The sequence below is a fragment of the Scyliorhinus canicula genome, chromosome 11 (assembly GCF_902713615.1).
Source record: "Scyliorhinus canicula chromosome 11, sScyCan1.1, whole genome shotgun sequence".
NCBI classification, from domain to species: domain Eukaryota; kingdom Metazoa; phylum Chordata; class Chondrichthyes; order Carcharhiniformes; family Scyliorhinidae; genus Scyliorhinus; species Scyliorhinus canicula.
In genome coordinates, this window is record NC_052156.1 from 23,635,956 (window position 1) to 23,653,512 (window position 17,557).

At 44.6% G+C, this 17,557-nt stretch overlaps 1 protein-coding gene across 1 annotated transcript in view; it reads right to left on the reverse strand.

The window, feature by feature from the left end:
* The window catches only part of stab1 (stabilin 1), a 324,671-nt gene that overhangs the window by 51,546 nt on the left and 255,568 nt on the right, over positions 1–17,557 (reverse strand). The window contains exons 53-59 of the mRNA XM_038812582.1: positions 16,137–16,283; positions 14,803–14,859; positions 13,429–13,669; positions 9,650–9,799; positions 8,427–8,531; positions 5,980–6,087; positions 3,529–3,722 (exon numbers count right to left, since the gene is read on the reverse strand). Coding sequence (XP_038668510.1) covers positions 3,529–3,722; positions 5,980–6,087; positions 8,427–8,531; positions 9,650–9,799; positions 13,429–13,669; positions 14,803–14,859; positions 16,137–16,283 — 1,002 coding nt within the window. The remainder of the gene's footprint in view (positions 1–3,528; positions 3,723–5,979; positions 6,088–8,426; positions 8,532–9,649; positions 9,800–13,428; positions 13,670–14,802; positions 14,860–16,136; positions 16,284–17,557) is intronic.

Here is a 17,557-nt window from a genome sequence, read left to right on the forward strand (position 1 = left end):
AGTGGGCAATGAAGTGGCAGATGAAATACAATGTGGAAAAGTGTGAGGTTATGCACTTTGGAAGGAAGAATTTAGGCATAAACTATTTTCTAAATGTGGAAATGCTTAGGAAATCAGAAGCACAAAGGGAATTGGGAGTCCTTGTTCACGATTCTCTTAAGGTTAATGTGCAGGTTCAGTCGGCAGATAGGAAGGCAAATGCAATGTTAGCATTCATGTCAAGAGGGCTAAAATACAAGACCAGGGATGTACTTCTGAGGCTGTATAAGGCTTTGATCAGACCATTTGGAGTATTGTGAGCAGTTTTGGGCCCCGTATCTAAGGAAGGATGTACTGGCCTTGGAAAGAGTCCAGATGAGGTTCACAAGAATGATCCCTGGAATGAACAGCTTGTCATTTGAGGAACGGTTGAGGTCTCTGGGCCTGTACTTGTTGGTTTAGAAGGATGAATGGGTATCTTATTGAAACTTACAAGATACTGTGAGGCCTGGATACAGTGGATGTGGAGAGGATGTTTTCACTTGTAGGAAAAACTAGAAGCAGAGGACACAATCTCAGACTAAAGGGACGATCCTTTAAGTGAATCTGTGGATCTATTTGCCGCAGAAGGCTGTGGAGGCCAAATCACTGCGTGTCTTTAAGAAACAGGTAGATAGGTTCTTGATTAATAAGGGGATCAGGGGTTATGGGGAGAAGGCCTATGGTGTGTTGGCCTTTATTGGTAGAGGGATTGAGTTCCGGAGCCATGAGGTCATGTTGCAGCTGTACAAAACTCTGGTACGGCAGCATTTGGAGTATTGCGTACAGTTCTGGTCGCCTCATTATAGGAAGGACGTGGAAGCTTTGGAACGGGTGCAGAGGAGATTTACCAGGATGTTGCCTGGTATGGAGGGAAAATCTTATGAGGAAAGGCTGATGGACTTGAGGTTGTTTTCGTTAGAGAGAAGAAGGTTAAGAGGTGACTTTTTTTTTTCACGAAAAAATGCAATTTATTTTGTTTGTACAAGGTTTAATAAAAAAGTGCAGCTCCGATTCCATTTCTGTGCACTGATTTGCTCTGGCAGCTATAAACATCACTATAAAAGTCAAGTAATGGCCAGAGGTACAGAATTAGCAGCAATATTCCACTGCGAGATTCTGCTAACAGAAAAGCAAAAATCCATTTGGCAAAACAATATAATTTAACATCACAAAATTATTTTCCTTACAGAAAAATCTCCATTAAAAAAACTACTTTTACCAATTTACATAGCACTAATGAGTCCCTCAAATGAAAGCTCCATGTGTGGTCCTCTTCCTGCATAGAGTTCTGCCCTCCTGCTTATAAAAAAGATATTTTTTACCAAGTGAGGCCCCCTCTAATTACCAACACCATGTGTTTGGTTTACCTTTCTATAAAGCAGTCCACCAGAATAAGACTAAGGAGTTCTGGTCAGCATTTCTCTTAAGCTCATTGCCAATCTCTTTAAATGATATTTCCATCAACCCCATTCTTTAAATATCAACAGTTCCTCTATTTGACCTTCAGGGAAGGCAGCCTCTCATGGTAATGGCACAGCTGGTGATGTCACTCTGGATCAGTCAAGAGGGGATGAGCTTCTATAGAACTGGAGGTACTCACTGTTAGATTATTTTTCCCACTCTGACAAGGCCACTTATTGCTGTATTTTACTAGAACACCTCCACAAGAGAACAGAAGGGTTTGAAAAGGGTTAAGAGGTGACTTAATAGAGGCATACAAAATGATCAGAGGGTTAGATAGGGTGGACAGTGAGAGCCTTCTCCCGCAGATGGAGGTGGCTAGCCCGAGGGGACATAGCTTTAAATTGAGGGGTAATAGATATAGGACAGAGGTCAGAGGTGGGTTTTTTTACACAAAGAGTGGTGAGGCCGTGGAATGCCCTACCTGCAACAGTAGTGAACTCGCCAACATTGAGGGCATTTAAAAGTTTATTGGATAAGCATATGGATGATAATGGCATAGTGTAGGTTAGATGGCCTTTAGTTTTTGACTTCCCATGTCGGTGCAACATCGTGGGCCGAAGGGCCTGTACTGCGCTGTATCGTTCTATGTTCTATGTTCTATGTTAAGGCAGGAGAATGGGGATGAGAAAAATATCATCCATGATTGAATGGTGGAGCTGACTCGATGGGCTGAGTGGCCTAATTCTGCTTCTATGTCTATGGTATTATAGTCTTATAAATTAAAACAAAAACTATCTGGAAATGACCCGTTCCCTACGGTAGAAGTGAAAGGGGCCGGGATTCTCCGTTTCAATCGGCGATCGGGCGGAGAATGTCTTTTGACACCGAAATTGGGGGTGGCGCCTGTTTGAAGCAGGTTTCGAATGCTCCGCCACCTCCAAAACGGCATCATCGCTGCGTATGCCGCACACCTTTGGGACGGCCTCAGCGCGGCCTCAGCGCGTCACCTGAAGGCCCTCCCCCGATGCTCCGTCCCCGACGACACGGTTTACTTGTGGTCTCAGCCATGCGGGAAACCAGCCTGGTGGCTGCAGACTGTATCCAGCGTCACCACAGTTGGGCGGGAGCCGTGCTGCTGGCCAGGGGGGCTTCCGCGAGGGTTGGGGCACTGTTGGGAGGGTGGCCAGGGGGGGGGGGGGGGGGGGGTGGCGAGATGGTGGCCTGGGGGGCACTACCCGGTAGGTCGGGTCCGCGTACGGCCAACGCCATGTTTTACGGCATGACCACTGCAGGGCGTCGTCTTGCGCATGCGTGGCCACAGACCCGGCAATTCTTTGGCCGCTTATTTTGTGGAAACCGGGCATTTTACGTGGCGTGGCTGCTAGCCCCTCACCGGTTGCCGGATCGGTGAGAGGGCGGCAACGATTTTTTTCCACGCAAAATGCCACAGATCCTCCACACTTAGCCTCAGAAACGAAGAATCTGGCCCAGGAATTTCAGACAAACATATCTTATCCCAGCTAATTAAAAAACTTCTCCAAGTAATTTTGGAAAGTGGGTTATTTATGACTCATACCTTTTTTGACTTTTTTTTCAAACGGAAGTATTTTCTTGCCAAAATTATTTGATGGGCAGTGTTTTCTTCACTGCTTTCAAAACATGACCAGCATCTCCTAGTTTTCCTTCAAATAGAGGATGGGTAAGTAGGACTAACTTGGGAAGATTCTTGGTTATTATCCTCAAAGTCTATCCTAGGTATTTTGATAGTAAAGATGACTTTTTTGTGCAGGAAGTCTGTCAATTAGTGGCCTTAAAATTGTTCACTTTATTCCAAACGTATGACATTAATTAGCAGGCAGGTGGCTGACTGTTAGCAGTTTGCATGCAAAAATATGATCCTTTTCTAAAGAATAGACTGAATATTTTTCTTTTATTAATACTGTCCAATATAGAAAACACAACACATAAAGAGCTTTTTGTGCACACAGCTAAAACAATTTGGACTGAATTCCAAGTTAGAAATTACCCTCCATGATTCCAACCGTGCATTTTGGTGCAGGAAATGTTTCATTTTAAAGCAGTCCTCATGACATTTGCACTTACTGGTCCAATGTTGATGCATATTGCATGCTCGCTGCATCCACCATTTCTGCCATCGACACACCTGTCTATGGGACTGCAGACATAGCCATCTCCTTCATATTCTGATTGACAGGTGCAGGTTACGTTAATCCCTCTTTGAATACAGGTAGCATGTTGATGGCAACCTCCATTATTGTTCTTGCAGCTGTCAACCACTATGCATAAAGTTACCACATTAATGAATGTGCTTCACTTCCAGTTTTTTTCAAGCAAGGTCAACAAGACAGATTCAATTGCTCAGAAAAGAGACGTGCTGTGGAAGCTGTGTGGCTTGCTCTCATCAACGATGCCACATATCAAAGCAAAAAACAATTTATACCGCTTGAGAAAAATTATAGCACGTTCCTTCGACTGTTCACAATCAGTATTAACCATTCTCAACAAATCCACGCTGGAAAAATTCAGAATATACCCACCGGGAAAATCCCAGCCATAATATCAAACTGGATCTGATTCCGTAATTGGGCAACAGCACTTGCTGAACAATCCAGAGTGAGCTAAAAATGAGTCTAACAACCAAATTAAGACTATCAACCGGGTTAACACTTGCTAAATGGTACCTAATGTGTACATGCAGCTAACTGTCCTCTGCAGACAAAAGGAATACACCTATTTTGAATGAACAGAAGCATGGGGAACAATAGTTCCTTGGTGCATTCGCCATGAAAACATCTTGACCAATCAAAGCTGACTTGCCCACCAATCAGCACCCCTTTTATTATGCAGTAAAAATTGTTCCTCTTCAAAGTTAGCATTCTTGTGCCTAGCTTGATGATTCCAAGGTGAAAAGCTTCGACAGCATCTTCCTTTTTTCAGAAATACCCATGTTCTGCACTACCAAGCAACTATCAATTTAATTGCTAAATTAAATCTTATTGTAGCATGAATCTCAACTTCCATTATTCCATAAAATGTCTGTTTCTAATCATAATCAGACTTTAACAGTGTTGGCCAACCAAAACATGTTCCAGCATTTACTTTTATCTTTTCAGCCAACTAGGGTCTGGTTTAATTGCCTGTTATAGAATGTGCCGGATTATCCTTGATACTGGAAGCAAAACTGAGCAATTTCTATAACAGGTGTTCAATCGATATTTTAAAAATGACCCTTGTTGTACTTTGAAAAGCCTTTTTTGGACTTATTCGAGTCAGATTTCCTGTAGGTGTGCTCTGTCCATGTGGCAGGGCAGTACATCCCACCCATCTGTTGCCTGAACAATTGACTTTGCTCACCTTTTCACCTTGTGAATTGGGTGACCTGGCAGACCAAAGATTTTTGAAAACCGCCGCAATATTTTGAATCATAGAAGTTTATAGCACAGAAGGAGACCATTCAGCCCATCATGGGATCTTTGACAGAGCAGTCATCTTTAGCCACGCACATTTGCTTTTAGTCTTTGACCCTTTATGTTCTTCATCCGCAAGTACCCATCGAACTCCCTTTTAAAATTACTTATGCTATCAGCTTCCACCACTTCAGGAGAGTCAACAACTCTCAGTGAAAACAATTCTCCAGGTCTTTCCTCTAGTTTTGTCAATGGTTGCTCTGTTCCTTGACTTTTTGTTATTGTCCAGCTCACTAGAGGGAACAACTTTTCTTCCATCTACTTTTATCAAAATGTCTCATCTTGAAAACCTCTATTAAATAATCTCTTAACCACCTCAGTTCCAAGGAGAACAATCCTAACGTTTCCAATTTATCCTCACGACTGAAGTCTTTGGCAACACCCTGAATTTGGCAGTTTCTCAATTGAACTATTAATTAAGAATGTGGGAAGTAAGATTATTGTAAATGGCTCCAGTGGAACAATCAGCACCAGCACAGGGATGATGGACTGATCAGTCTGTGTAATTTTATCATTTAACAGATCCAACAAGGGAGGCCATCGGTTTAAAAGCGTCCTTAAGAGTGTGACAGTGATGAATGAAAAATGTCTTTACACAGGAATACTTTGCCATGGATAACTCTTGAGGCAAATACCACTGCTTCCTTTAAAGGAAAAGTGGATGAACATTCGAAACAGGAAAATAAATGAGGCTCTGGACTTAATTTCTGGTCACTTTAGCTAAATAATTGGCATTGAGGCACTGACCCAAACAGCTTCCTTCTGTGCTACAACCTCCTATGGTGTTAAAATTCAAAGTATTCTATAACACTGAAACTCAGAAATGACACAGAGGTCAATTTATGAAGATTTCATCTAAAATTAATCCATTAGCAAAGGTTTTACCTTCGGAAATAACTATGCTAATGCCTTCAATATAATACTGAGAAGAGGAATTATAGTGTTCATCCATTGTCAGCACAAAGCATAACTTTGGGGCCAAGCAATCTGAACTGCATACATATTATTATGAAGGCCAGATTTTACAAATATACTTGTTAAGCTTAGTAGAAGTACTCGTCCTTACCTGTACATTTTCTTCCGTCACCTTCATAGTGTGGATTGCACTCACAGGTGCTGTCATTTCTACAAACAGCATTCTTGTCACACTTTGGAGAACATACTGGTTTTACAGCTATTTCCAAAAAAAAGCAGAAAGAAATCCTGTCAGTTCTTCAAGGTTGAAGTGTACACTGCAAAAGTACTATGCAAAATTCATCAAAAAGTAAAAGACACCAACTTCAATCTCCTATTCAGTGTGATAAATCATCAGCCAATATGATGCTATCTGTGTTTTCATCCATGTAATAAAGTCAATAAGATTTTAAACTATTATATGTAGATCTTAAGTCAACATAATTTAATTCCTTGATAACATTTTTTTCCATTTGAATTCATCCAGTATCAAAGACAATTGGCACTTACTATAGTTACTGAATGCGACAATTGTTGGAAATTTCGGTTTAATGTGAGCTGCTAAAATATAGACACATATTACTACCAGAAAGATACCTCATGGATTTTAGCAAAGAACTCTATTTTGTTTAAATGACACTGGGTGGTATTTTCCGTTTTTCCCCCAAAGTGTTGGTTCAGGCGAGAAAGACGACGTGTAGCTCGCCAGCAGAACTTCCGGCTTTTTCCGCCATTCTTTTAAACACTTTGAAAAATAAATGCTGTCGCACTGATGGGACAATGCTGAAAAAAAGCTGGCAGCTGGGAGTCGTGAGATTGGGGCGTCTTTTATCCCCTCCCACGTACAAGGGTAACTCCACCGAAGGGAGCTCCCCAGACGGCCAGCCCTTGTCATTGAGTCAATTGTGTCACCCTGGGAGTGCCGGGGGACAGTGCCAGGGTACCAGGGGGCAGTGTCAGGGCACTCCTGGGCATGCTCCTCTCTCCTCACAGATTCTACTTACCTGTTTGCCCCTGGCAGGTTCCTTTCAACTGCTTCACGATTGTTAAAAGCAGTTGTAAATCTCATAGATGGAGCTGTTCCAAAGGTAGGAGGACTATATGGTGGGAAGCCTGCTAATTATATTAAAATGTATAGTGACAAGGTTCAATGGGAACCTAGTTACATCACTGGTGATGGGCAGGAAAATCGGAAAACAAGATCTAGCAGGCGAGATTCTAGTTTTCCGGGACTCGGGTGATCTTGTGTCCGCGTGGCCGTTTGAGCTCACGGCCGAAACGGGCACGAATTCATGGCCACTATCTGTGCTATGAACATGTGAAACACAAATTGATGAGATTTTAAATGGAGGCAGATATTTCTCTTTATGAAGATCACACACTGATGTACAGGAGGTTAATCAAACATCTATCAAAGGAAAATGATTTGGTGTTTCGGTCTAAGAATGTCACCCTTGAAACACCAACCACTTTATTCTTGCAGCTGCTGCTTTGTATTCTGTCATTTTTTATTTTAGTTTCAATGATACATTATTTTAACCCACATCTCTCATAATTAATATTAATAATAATCTTTCTCAGTGCCACAAGTAGGCTTATATTAACACTGCAATTAAGTTACTGTGAAAACCCTAGGAAGAATTCAGAATATCTAATTCACCTAACAAGTACGTGTTTCGGGACTTGTGGGAGGAAACCAGAACACCCGGAGGAAACCCCTGCAGACACGGGGAGAACGTGCAGACTCCACACAGACAGTGACCCAAGCCGGGAATCGAACCCGGGTCCCTGGTACTGTGAAGCAACAGTGCTAACCACTGTGCTACCGTGCCGCCCTTGTAGCAGGGTTTTTCATTAAAAACTGTCAGCAATCGACGCCACTGGCCCTCTGAATCTAACTGCACCTTCAGGGTTTAGCACAAGCACAGATGTTGGCTGTCTGTGTGAATTCTTTAATGAGATTGGTTGCTTGGACAATTTGATGACATCACTGCACCTCCATTACATATTAAAGGAATGAAGGTTTTTGCTATTGAGTCCTCCAGGAGTCTCAGTTCATCTTTCCTCGAGTTCAATGACAAGTGCTCTTGCTTTGCTGCTGAGTGCAAAATTGGGGCCATTATTTCTAGTACTTATAAGTACTCATTCCTCTGTCTATGAATATTAACAATAACATTGGTGCAATTTGACTTTACTGCTAGCATTAGAAGAGTGAAAACTATACTCATTTACTTGTAATTTAGTTTATAAAATACACTTTCAATTGGTACAATGCAATTCACATCAAAAATTCAGCAATTCTTTGATCAGAACTATTTTTTTTATCAGTTGAGTTAATTTTAGGAAATGAAGTTTGTCATTTGTCTATTATTGTAACAATTAAACTTCATCTGCCTTTAGTTTTGCTAAGTTATGAAACCATATATATTCAAAATGGATTTGCATCAGTGTATGTTATAGATAACCAGAAAGCTAAGGCACAATGACATTATGTCATGTGATATCATTAATTAGTGAGCTCAATATTAATTTCATCTCTAGAGAATTAAAATGACTTGCCAGATCTTGTTTCACAGTATTTTCCTATCCAGCCTTCTCTGCAGAAACAGGTTCCTTCACCAGAAATTCCTTCATCACAGATTCCATTTTTTGTGCAATTACATTCTGTGTGATTTAAACAGGTAACGTTTGAAAACACAATAGTTCCCTTCACAAGACTAAATCCAGGTCAAGCCCAAGTCATACATTGTAATAGGAAGAGACCAGTCATAGTCACCATCAAGATAGTAAGCAAATGCTTTTCAGAGGTCCCAAATAGTTGTATCATTATCACTTGGCAACTTTTGTACAGAAGCTGAAATACTGCTCTGAGCTGAATGATCCATGTGAATATAACATTTCAGTGTGTGGTCTTGTAAAACTGCTTTAATTCTGTATATTTGAGCAAGTAGGTTTAAAAGATAAGGGGCAGGATTCTCCCAATGGGCGGCTAAGTGCCGAAGCCGGAGTAAAAACGCGATAGTTTTACACCGGTGTCGGCGTCCGTTCCGGGACCCCCATTCTGCGGCCGACAGGTGGCTAGGACGGCACTGGAGTGGCCTTCGCCGCACCAGCTGCCAATCACGGCCTGAACCCGGCGGCGCGGGGTCCGCGCATGCGCAGTTGAGCTAGCGCATGCGCAGTGGCCTTCTTCCCCGCGGCGGCCCCAATGCCAAATGGCGCAGGGCTACAGGAGCAAGTGCGGAGGAAAGGAGGCTGGGGGGCAGAGAAGCTGGCACACAGATCGGTGGGCCCCGATTGTGGGCCAGGCCACTAAGGAGGCCCCCCCCTGGGGTCGGACTTTCCCTCTCCCCAACAGGCCGCACCCGGACCCTTCAACGCTGAGGTCCCACTGGCTCAGAGGATGTTAGAACGGCGCCGACGGGACTCGGTTTTTTGCTGATGGCCGCTCGGTCCTCCAGCCCGGAGAATCGGCGTGCCAGCCCGTGCTGGAGAGTCGCCGCATACCCCGACCGGCGCTGCGCCGACCAATTGTGTCCCGGTGTCAGGGCGTTGTGGCGTGATTTGCATGGCGCTCTGCCAATTCTCCGACCCGCCGGGGTGTTGGAGAATTCCGCCCAGTAAGCCTCAACAAGTGACAGAAAAACATTTCAGAAACTCTTTGGCAAACTAAGTTATGCATTTGGGACTGTAGGCTAAATTATCAGTTGTAAAATAGAAAACGAAAGTAAGAACTTAGCTTGAAGCATGTCCAAATACATTGAGCTGGTTGTAATACGTACTTTTGCAGCTTGGTCCATATCTGCCTGATTCACACAGTTCACAGGCTGTTCCACTGAACCCCACTGAACATTGGCACGTTCCATTTCCAAGTCTTCTATCATTACAACTCCCATGAGAACTACAAGGGGAATGTATTCCTCCAGGACACACTGAAATAATAAAGTCACAAAGTAAACCTTCTGTATTAAGGAAGAGTTTGAGGACTGGACCTTGAAGTGCAGAAAATCAAGAATACTCCATTTGCAACATAGAAACACAGAAAATCTATGGCACAGAAGGAGGGCGTTTCCCCCACTGTGCTTATGCTAGCTGAAAAAGAGCTGTTTGGCTTAATTCAGCTTCCCAGCTCTTTATCTGGGACCCTGTTGGTTACAGCGCTGGGTGGGATTTTCTGCAAAACCCGTCACATGTTTCGTGGTGGTGGGGGTGGCTCGCCATTGGTGGGATCTTCATGTCCTGCCATTGTCAAAGAGATTTCCCGTTGAATGCACCCCTCACGGTCAGAAAACCCGAGTCGGGGTTGAGTCTTTGGTGGACGGGAAGATCCCGCTGGCGTGAATCACTGCAAAATTCCAGCCAGCATTTCAGTTGCATATCCAAGTATATTTCATAACATGAAAGTTTCTGGACAGGATTCTCTCAGCCGGGGAATCCCCGTGACCGGCCGAATCGCGCCACGCCGCCCCAAAGCCAGGACACGATTCTCCGCAGAGCGGGGACCGCTCTACTGAGACCCCCTCCCCGGCGATTCTCCACCCAGGATGGGCCAAGCGGCTGTCGTAAAACACCCGTGTCCCGCCAGCGCCGTCCACACATGCTCTCAGCCGGCAGGAACTCGGCGTGGAAGGGTCGGGGGCGCGGCCTGTGGGGGGGGGGGGGGGGGGAGGTGGAGTCCGATCCTGGGGGGCACTCCTATGTGGCCTGACCCGTAATCGGCGGGCCGGCTGGGACCTCCTTTCTTCCGCGCCGGCCCCTGTAGCCCTGCGCCATGTTGCGTCGGAGGTCGGCACATTGAAGAGAGCTATTGCGCACTTTGGCGCCGATGCCACTGCGCATGTGCGGACCCCGCGGCGCCCAGTTCACGCCAGGATCAGCAGCTGGAGCGGCGTGGTCCATTCCAGTGCCGTACTGGCCCCCTGTAGGGGCCAGAATTACTGATCCTGAGGCCATGTTGACGCTGTCGAGAAACGCGACGCCGTTTCCGATGGCGTCAACACTTAGCCTCAGGATCACAGAGTCCCACCCTCTGTCTCTACTTCCTTTTCAACTAATGAGTTCTCAATCCTCACCATCCTCTGGTTGAAATCAATTCTCCTCAACCTCCCTCTAATCTTGTGAATAACTTTAAATCTGTATGCCACGTTGTTACTGACCTCTCTGCTGAGAGAAGTAGGTCCTTTCTATTCACTCTATTTAGAGTCTCACAATTTTGTATACCTTGATTAAATCTCTCCTCAGCATCCTCTGTTCCAAAGAAAATCCTGGCCTATCTAACCTTTTCTCATAGTAAAAATCTCCATTCATAGCAACATACTTGTAAACCTCTCTAGTAAGATCACATCCTTCCTATACTGCAGTGACCAGAATTGTGCGCAATACACTATCTATGGCCTAACCAGCGGTTTATACAGTCCTAGCTAAGTCTCCTTGTTCTTATATTTTATGCCTTGGCCAATAAAGAAAAGAATTCTGTCGCTTTTCCCCAACCTACCAGCAATTGTTAGCAATACAGTACAAGTGGAAGTGTTCTTCCTTATCAGTTTCAATATTTCATTGTAATAGTTCTAAGTTTTAATGAAGATATATTCATTTACTGTTGTGTCACAGGTGTTGAAATTTTCCTTAACCAGTAGTTTGAACAAATTCACAGCAGATGAGCAGCCAGTTTTAGACTGTATAATTTTTGTTCCATTGAAATCAATGACAAGAAAGTTGGGCCTGGTATAAAACAGGTTGACGATTCACTATCAGTGAAGGCCATTTTCACCCGCAAAACGTTTAATTTTCTCACCGGCGCTGTCACTCCCAACATAACTTTTCTCACCTTACTTAAGGAGGGATATAATTGCATTGGAAGCAATTCAGAGAAAGTTCACTCGGCTGATTCCTAGGATGAAGGGGTTGTCTTAGGAAAAGTAGCAAGTTAGACTGATATTCCTTGGAGTTTAGAAGAATAAGATGTGATCTTATTGAAACATATATACGATGAGGGGCCTTCATGGGTGGATGCTGGGGGAACGTTTCTCTTGTGGCAAACTAGTGGGCACAGTTGTGGTTTCTCACTTAAAATAGGGATGTGGACTTTTTTTCATTCAGAGGGCAATAGACTTTGGAACTCTCTTCTCCAGGCAGCAATGGTGGCTGGGTCATTGAATATATTCAAGGCTGAGTGAGGCAAATTTGTTTTATCAACAAGGGAGTCAAGGGTTAGTTGGCAGGCAGAAAAGTGGAGTTAAGGTCACAATCAGATCAGCCATGATCTTATTAAATGGTGTAGCTGGCTCGAGGGGCAGAATGGTCCACTCCTGCTATTTCTTATGATCACTAAAACTAATATGAATTCTTGATTATATCAGGGCAAATAACTTGACTGGGGTTGCCGTTTCAAGCTCATTTCGAATCAGAGATCAAAGAACACTTTGTAAAAGGGAGAATGCCGCGATGTGAGATGCACGGTGAATGTTACAGCGTGGCACCTCAGTCATCGGATTTGGCATGTGATTCATCAGGTAATCAGTCAGCTGATTCCTTCAATTTTTTTCTCTTCCTTCTCCTCCGAGTCAGCAAACAAGATAAACCCTATAGCTTCTGGAGTTTGTCTTTTTTATACTTGTCAATTTACGCCATCCGGCTTTTTTCCCCACCCCCTGCGACCCAAGAGACCACCTCGGAGGAGAGCACTGAAGGAACCACCATCAAGGCATCACAGCTATCACACCCACCTTCCACCAGCACAGAGTCACACACCTTAGTAGGGGACATTAGTGGACAGGTAGCTGGGGAACAATCTGGTGAGCACCACAGAGTTGTTGATGTACATCAGGTGGAGGCAGGAAAATCAATTAGCAGTTGGAGGTCTGCTGCATCCCAGGATTCAGCTGAGTCCCAGTCAGATGCTGAGCCTCTGGACAAGGTTATCCCAGAGCTGATGCAGACTATAGGACACAACAGTGCGGTTCAGGAGTGGATGTCAGCGACATTTCAGTGAGTGCACAGCCATTGGAGGAGTTCCAAAGGCTAGGGAGGCAGGAGATAATGGCGACAATGCATGGTACCGAGGCCAACACTGCTAGGGTAGCGACCGCAGTGGAAAGCCTAGAGCACGACATCAATGTCTTGTGGTGGTGCCCAAGGCATGGATCAGTCTGTGATGACCATTGCCTCGACATCATGTCCCAGTCGCTGAGGGACATGTCCCAGATGCGGATGGCCATTGCCGAGGCACTGCAGATAATGGCCCAGCCACTGAGGACCATTTCTGAGGGCGTCAACACCATAATACCCTAACTGCCCTTGAGAAGGTTGTGATGAGCTGTCTTCTTGAACCGCTGCAATCCATGTGGTGCACCCACAATGCTAATAGGGAGGGATTTCCAGGGTTTTGACCCAGCAACAGTGAAGGGACAATGATATATATCCGTGCCAGGATTGGAAGTTATAGGGAAATGTACTCAATCTCAAAAAGGAACACTGACAAACAGAGGCAAAAGCAGTACATATATATGAAACAATACAATGGCGATAGAGCTGTGACACATGCGTCATCTCTGAGCATTACCTCGACAATATGGGCCATAATGATTTTTGCAACACTGGGGAATCCAAAGAGGATTAACACATTGTCTGCTGCAGCCACGTAAAGAATGGATTTGACTATGACGAAACCAGTTTCCTTTGACTAGAGAATAGGGAAACGGAGGCAAGTACATCTGATCAGCGAACAGGTCCCGAAAGTGAGGTCGAAGTCTGTCTGCCTTGTTCATTTGGTTGTACCAACAGCTTTGGTAATCTGAACCATCCTTAAAATTAAAAAGCAAAAGTAAGGATCGCACAGAATTTTATTTCTCAATCGCAAATTAACGGAATGCCTTAAAGCTGCATAATGAACTCATGTTTTGAATATAGTTAATTAATTCCATTAGAGTTCTGCTTTAGGACTATAAAACCATCCAACAGTCAGCAATGGATTAGGTTTAATCTGTATTGCTAAAAATAACACAGGGCCAAAAAAAAGGGTGGATGGGAGTTCAGGGGCTGGATTCTCCTTTTCTGAGGCTATATCCTGATGCCGGCGTCGGAACAGTGGTGTTTTACGACTGAAAAACCGGCGCAAAACGGCCACCGATCCTCCGTTTGGTGGGGGGCTAGCAGGCAGGCATTGCAGAGCACTCGGCTCTAGCTGCCGATATGGCTGGGGAATTGGCCGGTCCGTGGCCGCGCATGCACACGGTGGCGGCCTGCAGCAGCCGCGCTGTGCAAGATGGCGTGGCCGCACGTGGACCCAATCTGCCAAATAGTGACACCCCCTCTGGCCTGGCTCGCCACCCCCCCCCCCCCCCCCACCAGTGCCCCCAGCCCCTGTCGAAGCTCCCTCTCCCTGCAGATCGGCTCTACCCCAACTGTGGCAGCGCTGGACTGAGTCCGCAGCCACCACGCCGAGTTCCCGACAAATAATAGCATGAGAGACCCTCGCAGTCGGGAATTCGGCCGGTTGGAGTCGGAGCATCGGTGGGGAGGGGCTCGGGTAATGTCCTGAGGCCATTGATACTGCGTACTCGCCGCATTGGAGGGAGCGGAGCATCGCGAAAGTGGCGCCGCCCCTGATTTAATCGCAAACGGGGATTCTCATCCGATTGCCGAAGGCGATTTCTGCGTCGGAGACTGGAGAATCCCACCCCAGATGTTTTGAATTTAGCTTTATTCGTGCATCTATTAAGTTACCAATGGGGCGGGGGGCATCATAAAATATTCTTGGGATTACATTGTAGCGGTATTCAAACAGATACATTTTCTAATTAAGCTTGCATCTTCATAAGCAACTACAAAATAAACTGGAGGATGCTCCGATATTTTCTTTCACTTTTTTTGGTAAATGTTTTTGTAAAATTGTAATGATTTGAAACAAATTAGGGCAACTTTCACCAAATCTTACCTGTGGTTTTGATCCAGGAGGACAGGGAGGAGGTTCCAAACAATTACCACAGCGTCCCTAAAGGTAAATGTTTCATGTTAAGCCAAATGAATGCTAATTTCACTTTTAAAAAGCATTCACCATGTGGGAGCAGATTTTTTGCTTCCTATGTTTGCCTGTATTGAATGACTTGATGAGGGATTTTCTGGCCCTTCCCACAGGCGTGATTTTTCGGTCCTTCCGATGGTGAACCCTGTGGTGAACTCCGGTGGCAGAAGGTGTCAGCCATGCCAAATGCCGTAGTTGCCATATGGTAAGCTGCCTTCACTGCTGGAAAACATGCCGTGAGCCGCCAAAAACTCCCACCCCATGAATTGAGAACGTGTTGGAAACTTGGATGATTGAGTGTTTGTAAGGGACGATACTGATTCCTGCCCATTATGGATAGAAAATCTGGCAGGCTCCCTTATAGCCTTGTGATCCCCTCATTCACCTTTCTCTTCCCCATTTACTGTACGTGGACAAAGAAGAGGAAAATCTGTTCTTAAATGTTTCATGAATCTACATTAGTGCCTAGAACAGCATGAAAAATTCATTTTAAATCGATCTTACAAAAAAGTATGTGCAAATCTTTCTACTTAAGGTTACAAACATTTTGAACTATGAAGACCATGATTATCAACCAAACCACAATTGAAGAGATGGTGTAATTAAACTTATGGGAAAAAAATCAAACGGAAATTACAAATAGTATGGTGCATTGATCCAACCAGCCTTCCATCGGGAAAAATAGGGTAACAAGAAGTACATTATACAAAATATCTAAAAGAAAAACTGTACTATAGATACCAGTAAGGAAGGATAATAGCAAATAATAACCATTTAACCAATGCATATCCATTTAACTGGTTTTTATAAGTAGGACTTGAATTATAGGGACTCTTCTTTAATAATAGATTCAACAATGTTTAATGATGTTGAAGGGTGAATTTATCGGCCCCATGCTGCCAGCAGATGGCCCACTCAAAGTAAGTGTGGTTCAAGTTATTGCTGCTAAACACTAATAATCCTATCCACTAGTTTCTTTCTCATTCAACGCAGCTCCAGGCTGGGAACGTGGGATGAAGAATTTACTCTGGTATGAAAAAAAATCATTATAGTTGTGTTTCATAACTTGAAATAGGATCGAAATAAAGGTTTATTTTTAATTAAAAGAACATATTAGATGCTAAAGGAAACAACCTTTAACACATCTTCCTCATCCATCCAGAATTAAGCTGCAGTCTTCCCTCAGAGCATACAGCAGTGAAATTTGAGGACAAAGAGACTTAAGTTTATTTCTTAGAAATACTTACGTGAGCAGGATGCATTGTAAGTGCGTCACACCGAGCTCCTATATCAGGAGGTTCCAAGATATTATTGATACCGTATGCAATTCCACCATCAAATTCCAGGTGTCTCTGAACAATCTGAGCACTTCCATCATTCACAATCAGGTCTCCCTAAATCAAAGGTAACACTGCATGAACCACACCTTATGCATACGGCAGTGTTTGGATCATTTAGAGAAACGGGGCCCAATTGAATGGTATTGTGGTTCCCGACTTAGGATGCGATTAGGCTAATAAATTTAATATAATATAATAATCTTTATTGTCACAAGTAGTATTACTTGTAACATTACTTGTAACATTACCACCGCAATGAAGTTACTGTGAAAATTCCCAGTCGCCACACTCCGGCGCCTGTTCGGGTACACTGAGGGAGAATTCAAAATGTGCAAATTACCTAACAGCATGTCTTTCAGGACTTGTGTGGGAGGAAACTGGAGCACCCAGAGGAAACCAACGCAGACACATGGAGAACGTGCAGACACCGCAAAGACAGTGACCCAAGCTGGGAATTGAACCCGGAATCCTGGCGTTGTAAAGCAACAGTGCTAACCACTGTGTAGCACTGGGTAGCACTGTGGCCTCACAGCGCCAGGGTCCCAGGTTCGATTCCCCGCAGTGTCACCGTCTTTGCGGAGTCTGCACGTTCTCCCCGTGTCTGCGTGGGTTTCCTCCGGGTGCTCCTGTTTCCCCTCACAGTCCAAAGACATGCAGGTTAGGTGGATTGGCCATGATAAATTGCCCTGAGTGACCAAAAAGGTTAGGAGGGGTTATTGGGTTACAGAGATAGGGTGGAAGTGAGGGCTTAAGTGGGTCGGTTCAGACTCGATGGGCCGAATGGCCTCCTTCTGCACTGTATGTTCTATGTTCTATGTTCACTGTGCTACCATGCCACCCATGCTAGAGGCCTGTCGCAAGATTTGCGACGCTCGGTACGCCTCGCTAGATCAAATTAGATTTCGCGGAACATCACAATCTGGATCTTGCCCTCACTGGGCGGGTCCAAATTTGCATTTTTGTGTTCGTTAGGCTCACATAAACAAGTGTGCGCCGGATTCTCCCAAGGCCTGGGATCGAATGCCTGTACCTGGGAGACCTCGTCATTGTGCCGTTCAGCACTGGTGCACACAAGCTTGGACAAGACGTAATGGCACCTGGGAAGGGGGCGAGGGCATCTCCCAGACCATCGGAGATCTGCGCAGGATGGTACACTGGCACTCCCGCTGCCATTCAGGCACCTTGGCACTGCCAGCACCTTTAACTAGCCTTCGATTGGTAGCTTAACGGTTTGTACCTGGCAGAGAGGAGGTTTGTTTATTTAACTTTCCCTTTACACTTGAATGCCTGTGAAGTACCCCCATTGATCCTAACTTCAATATGGATAA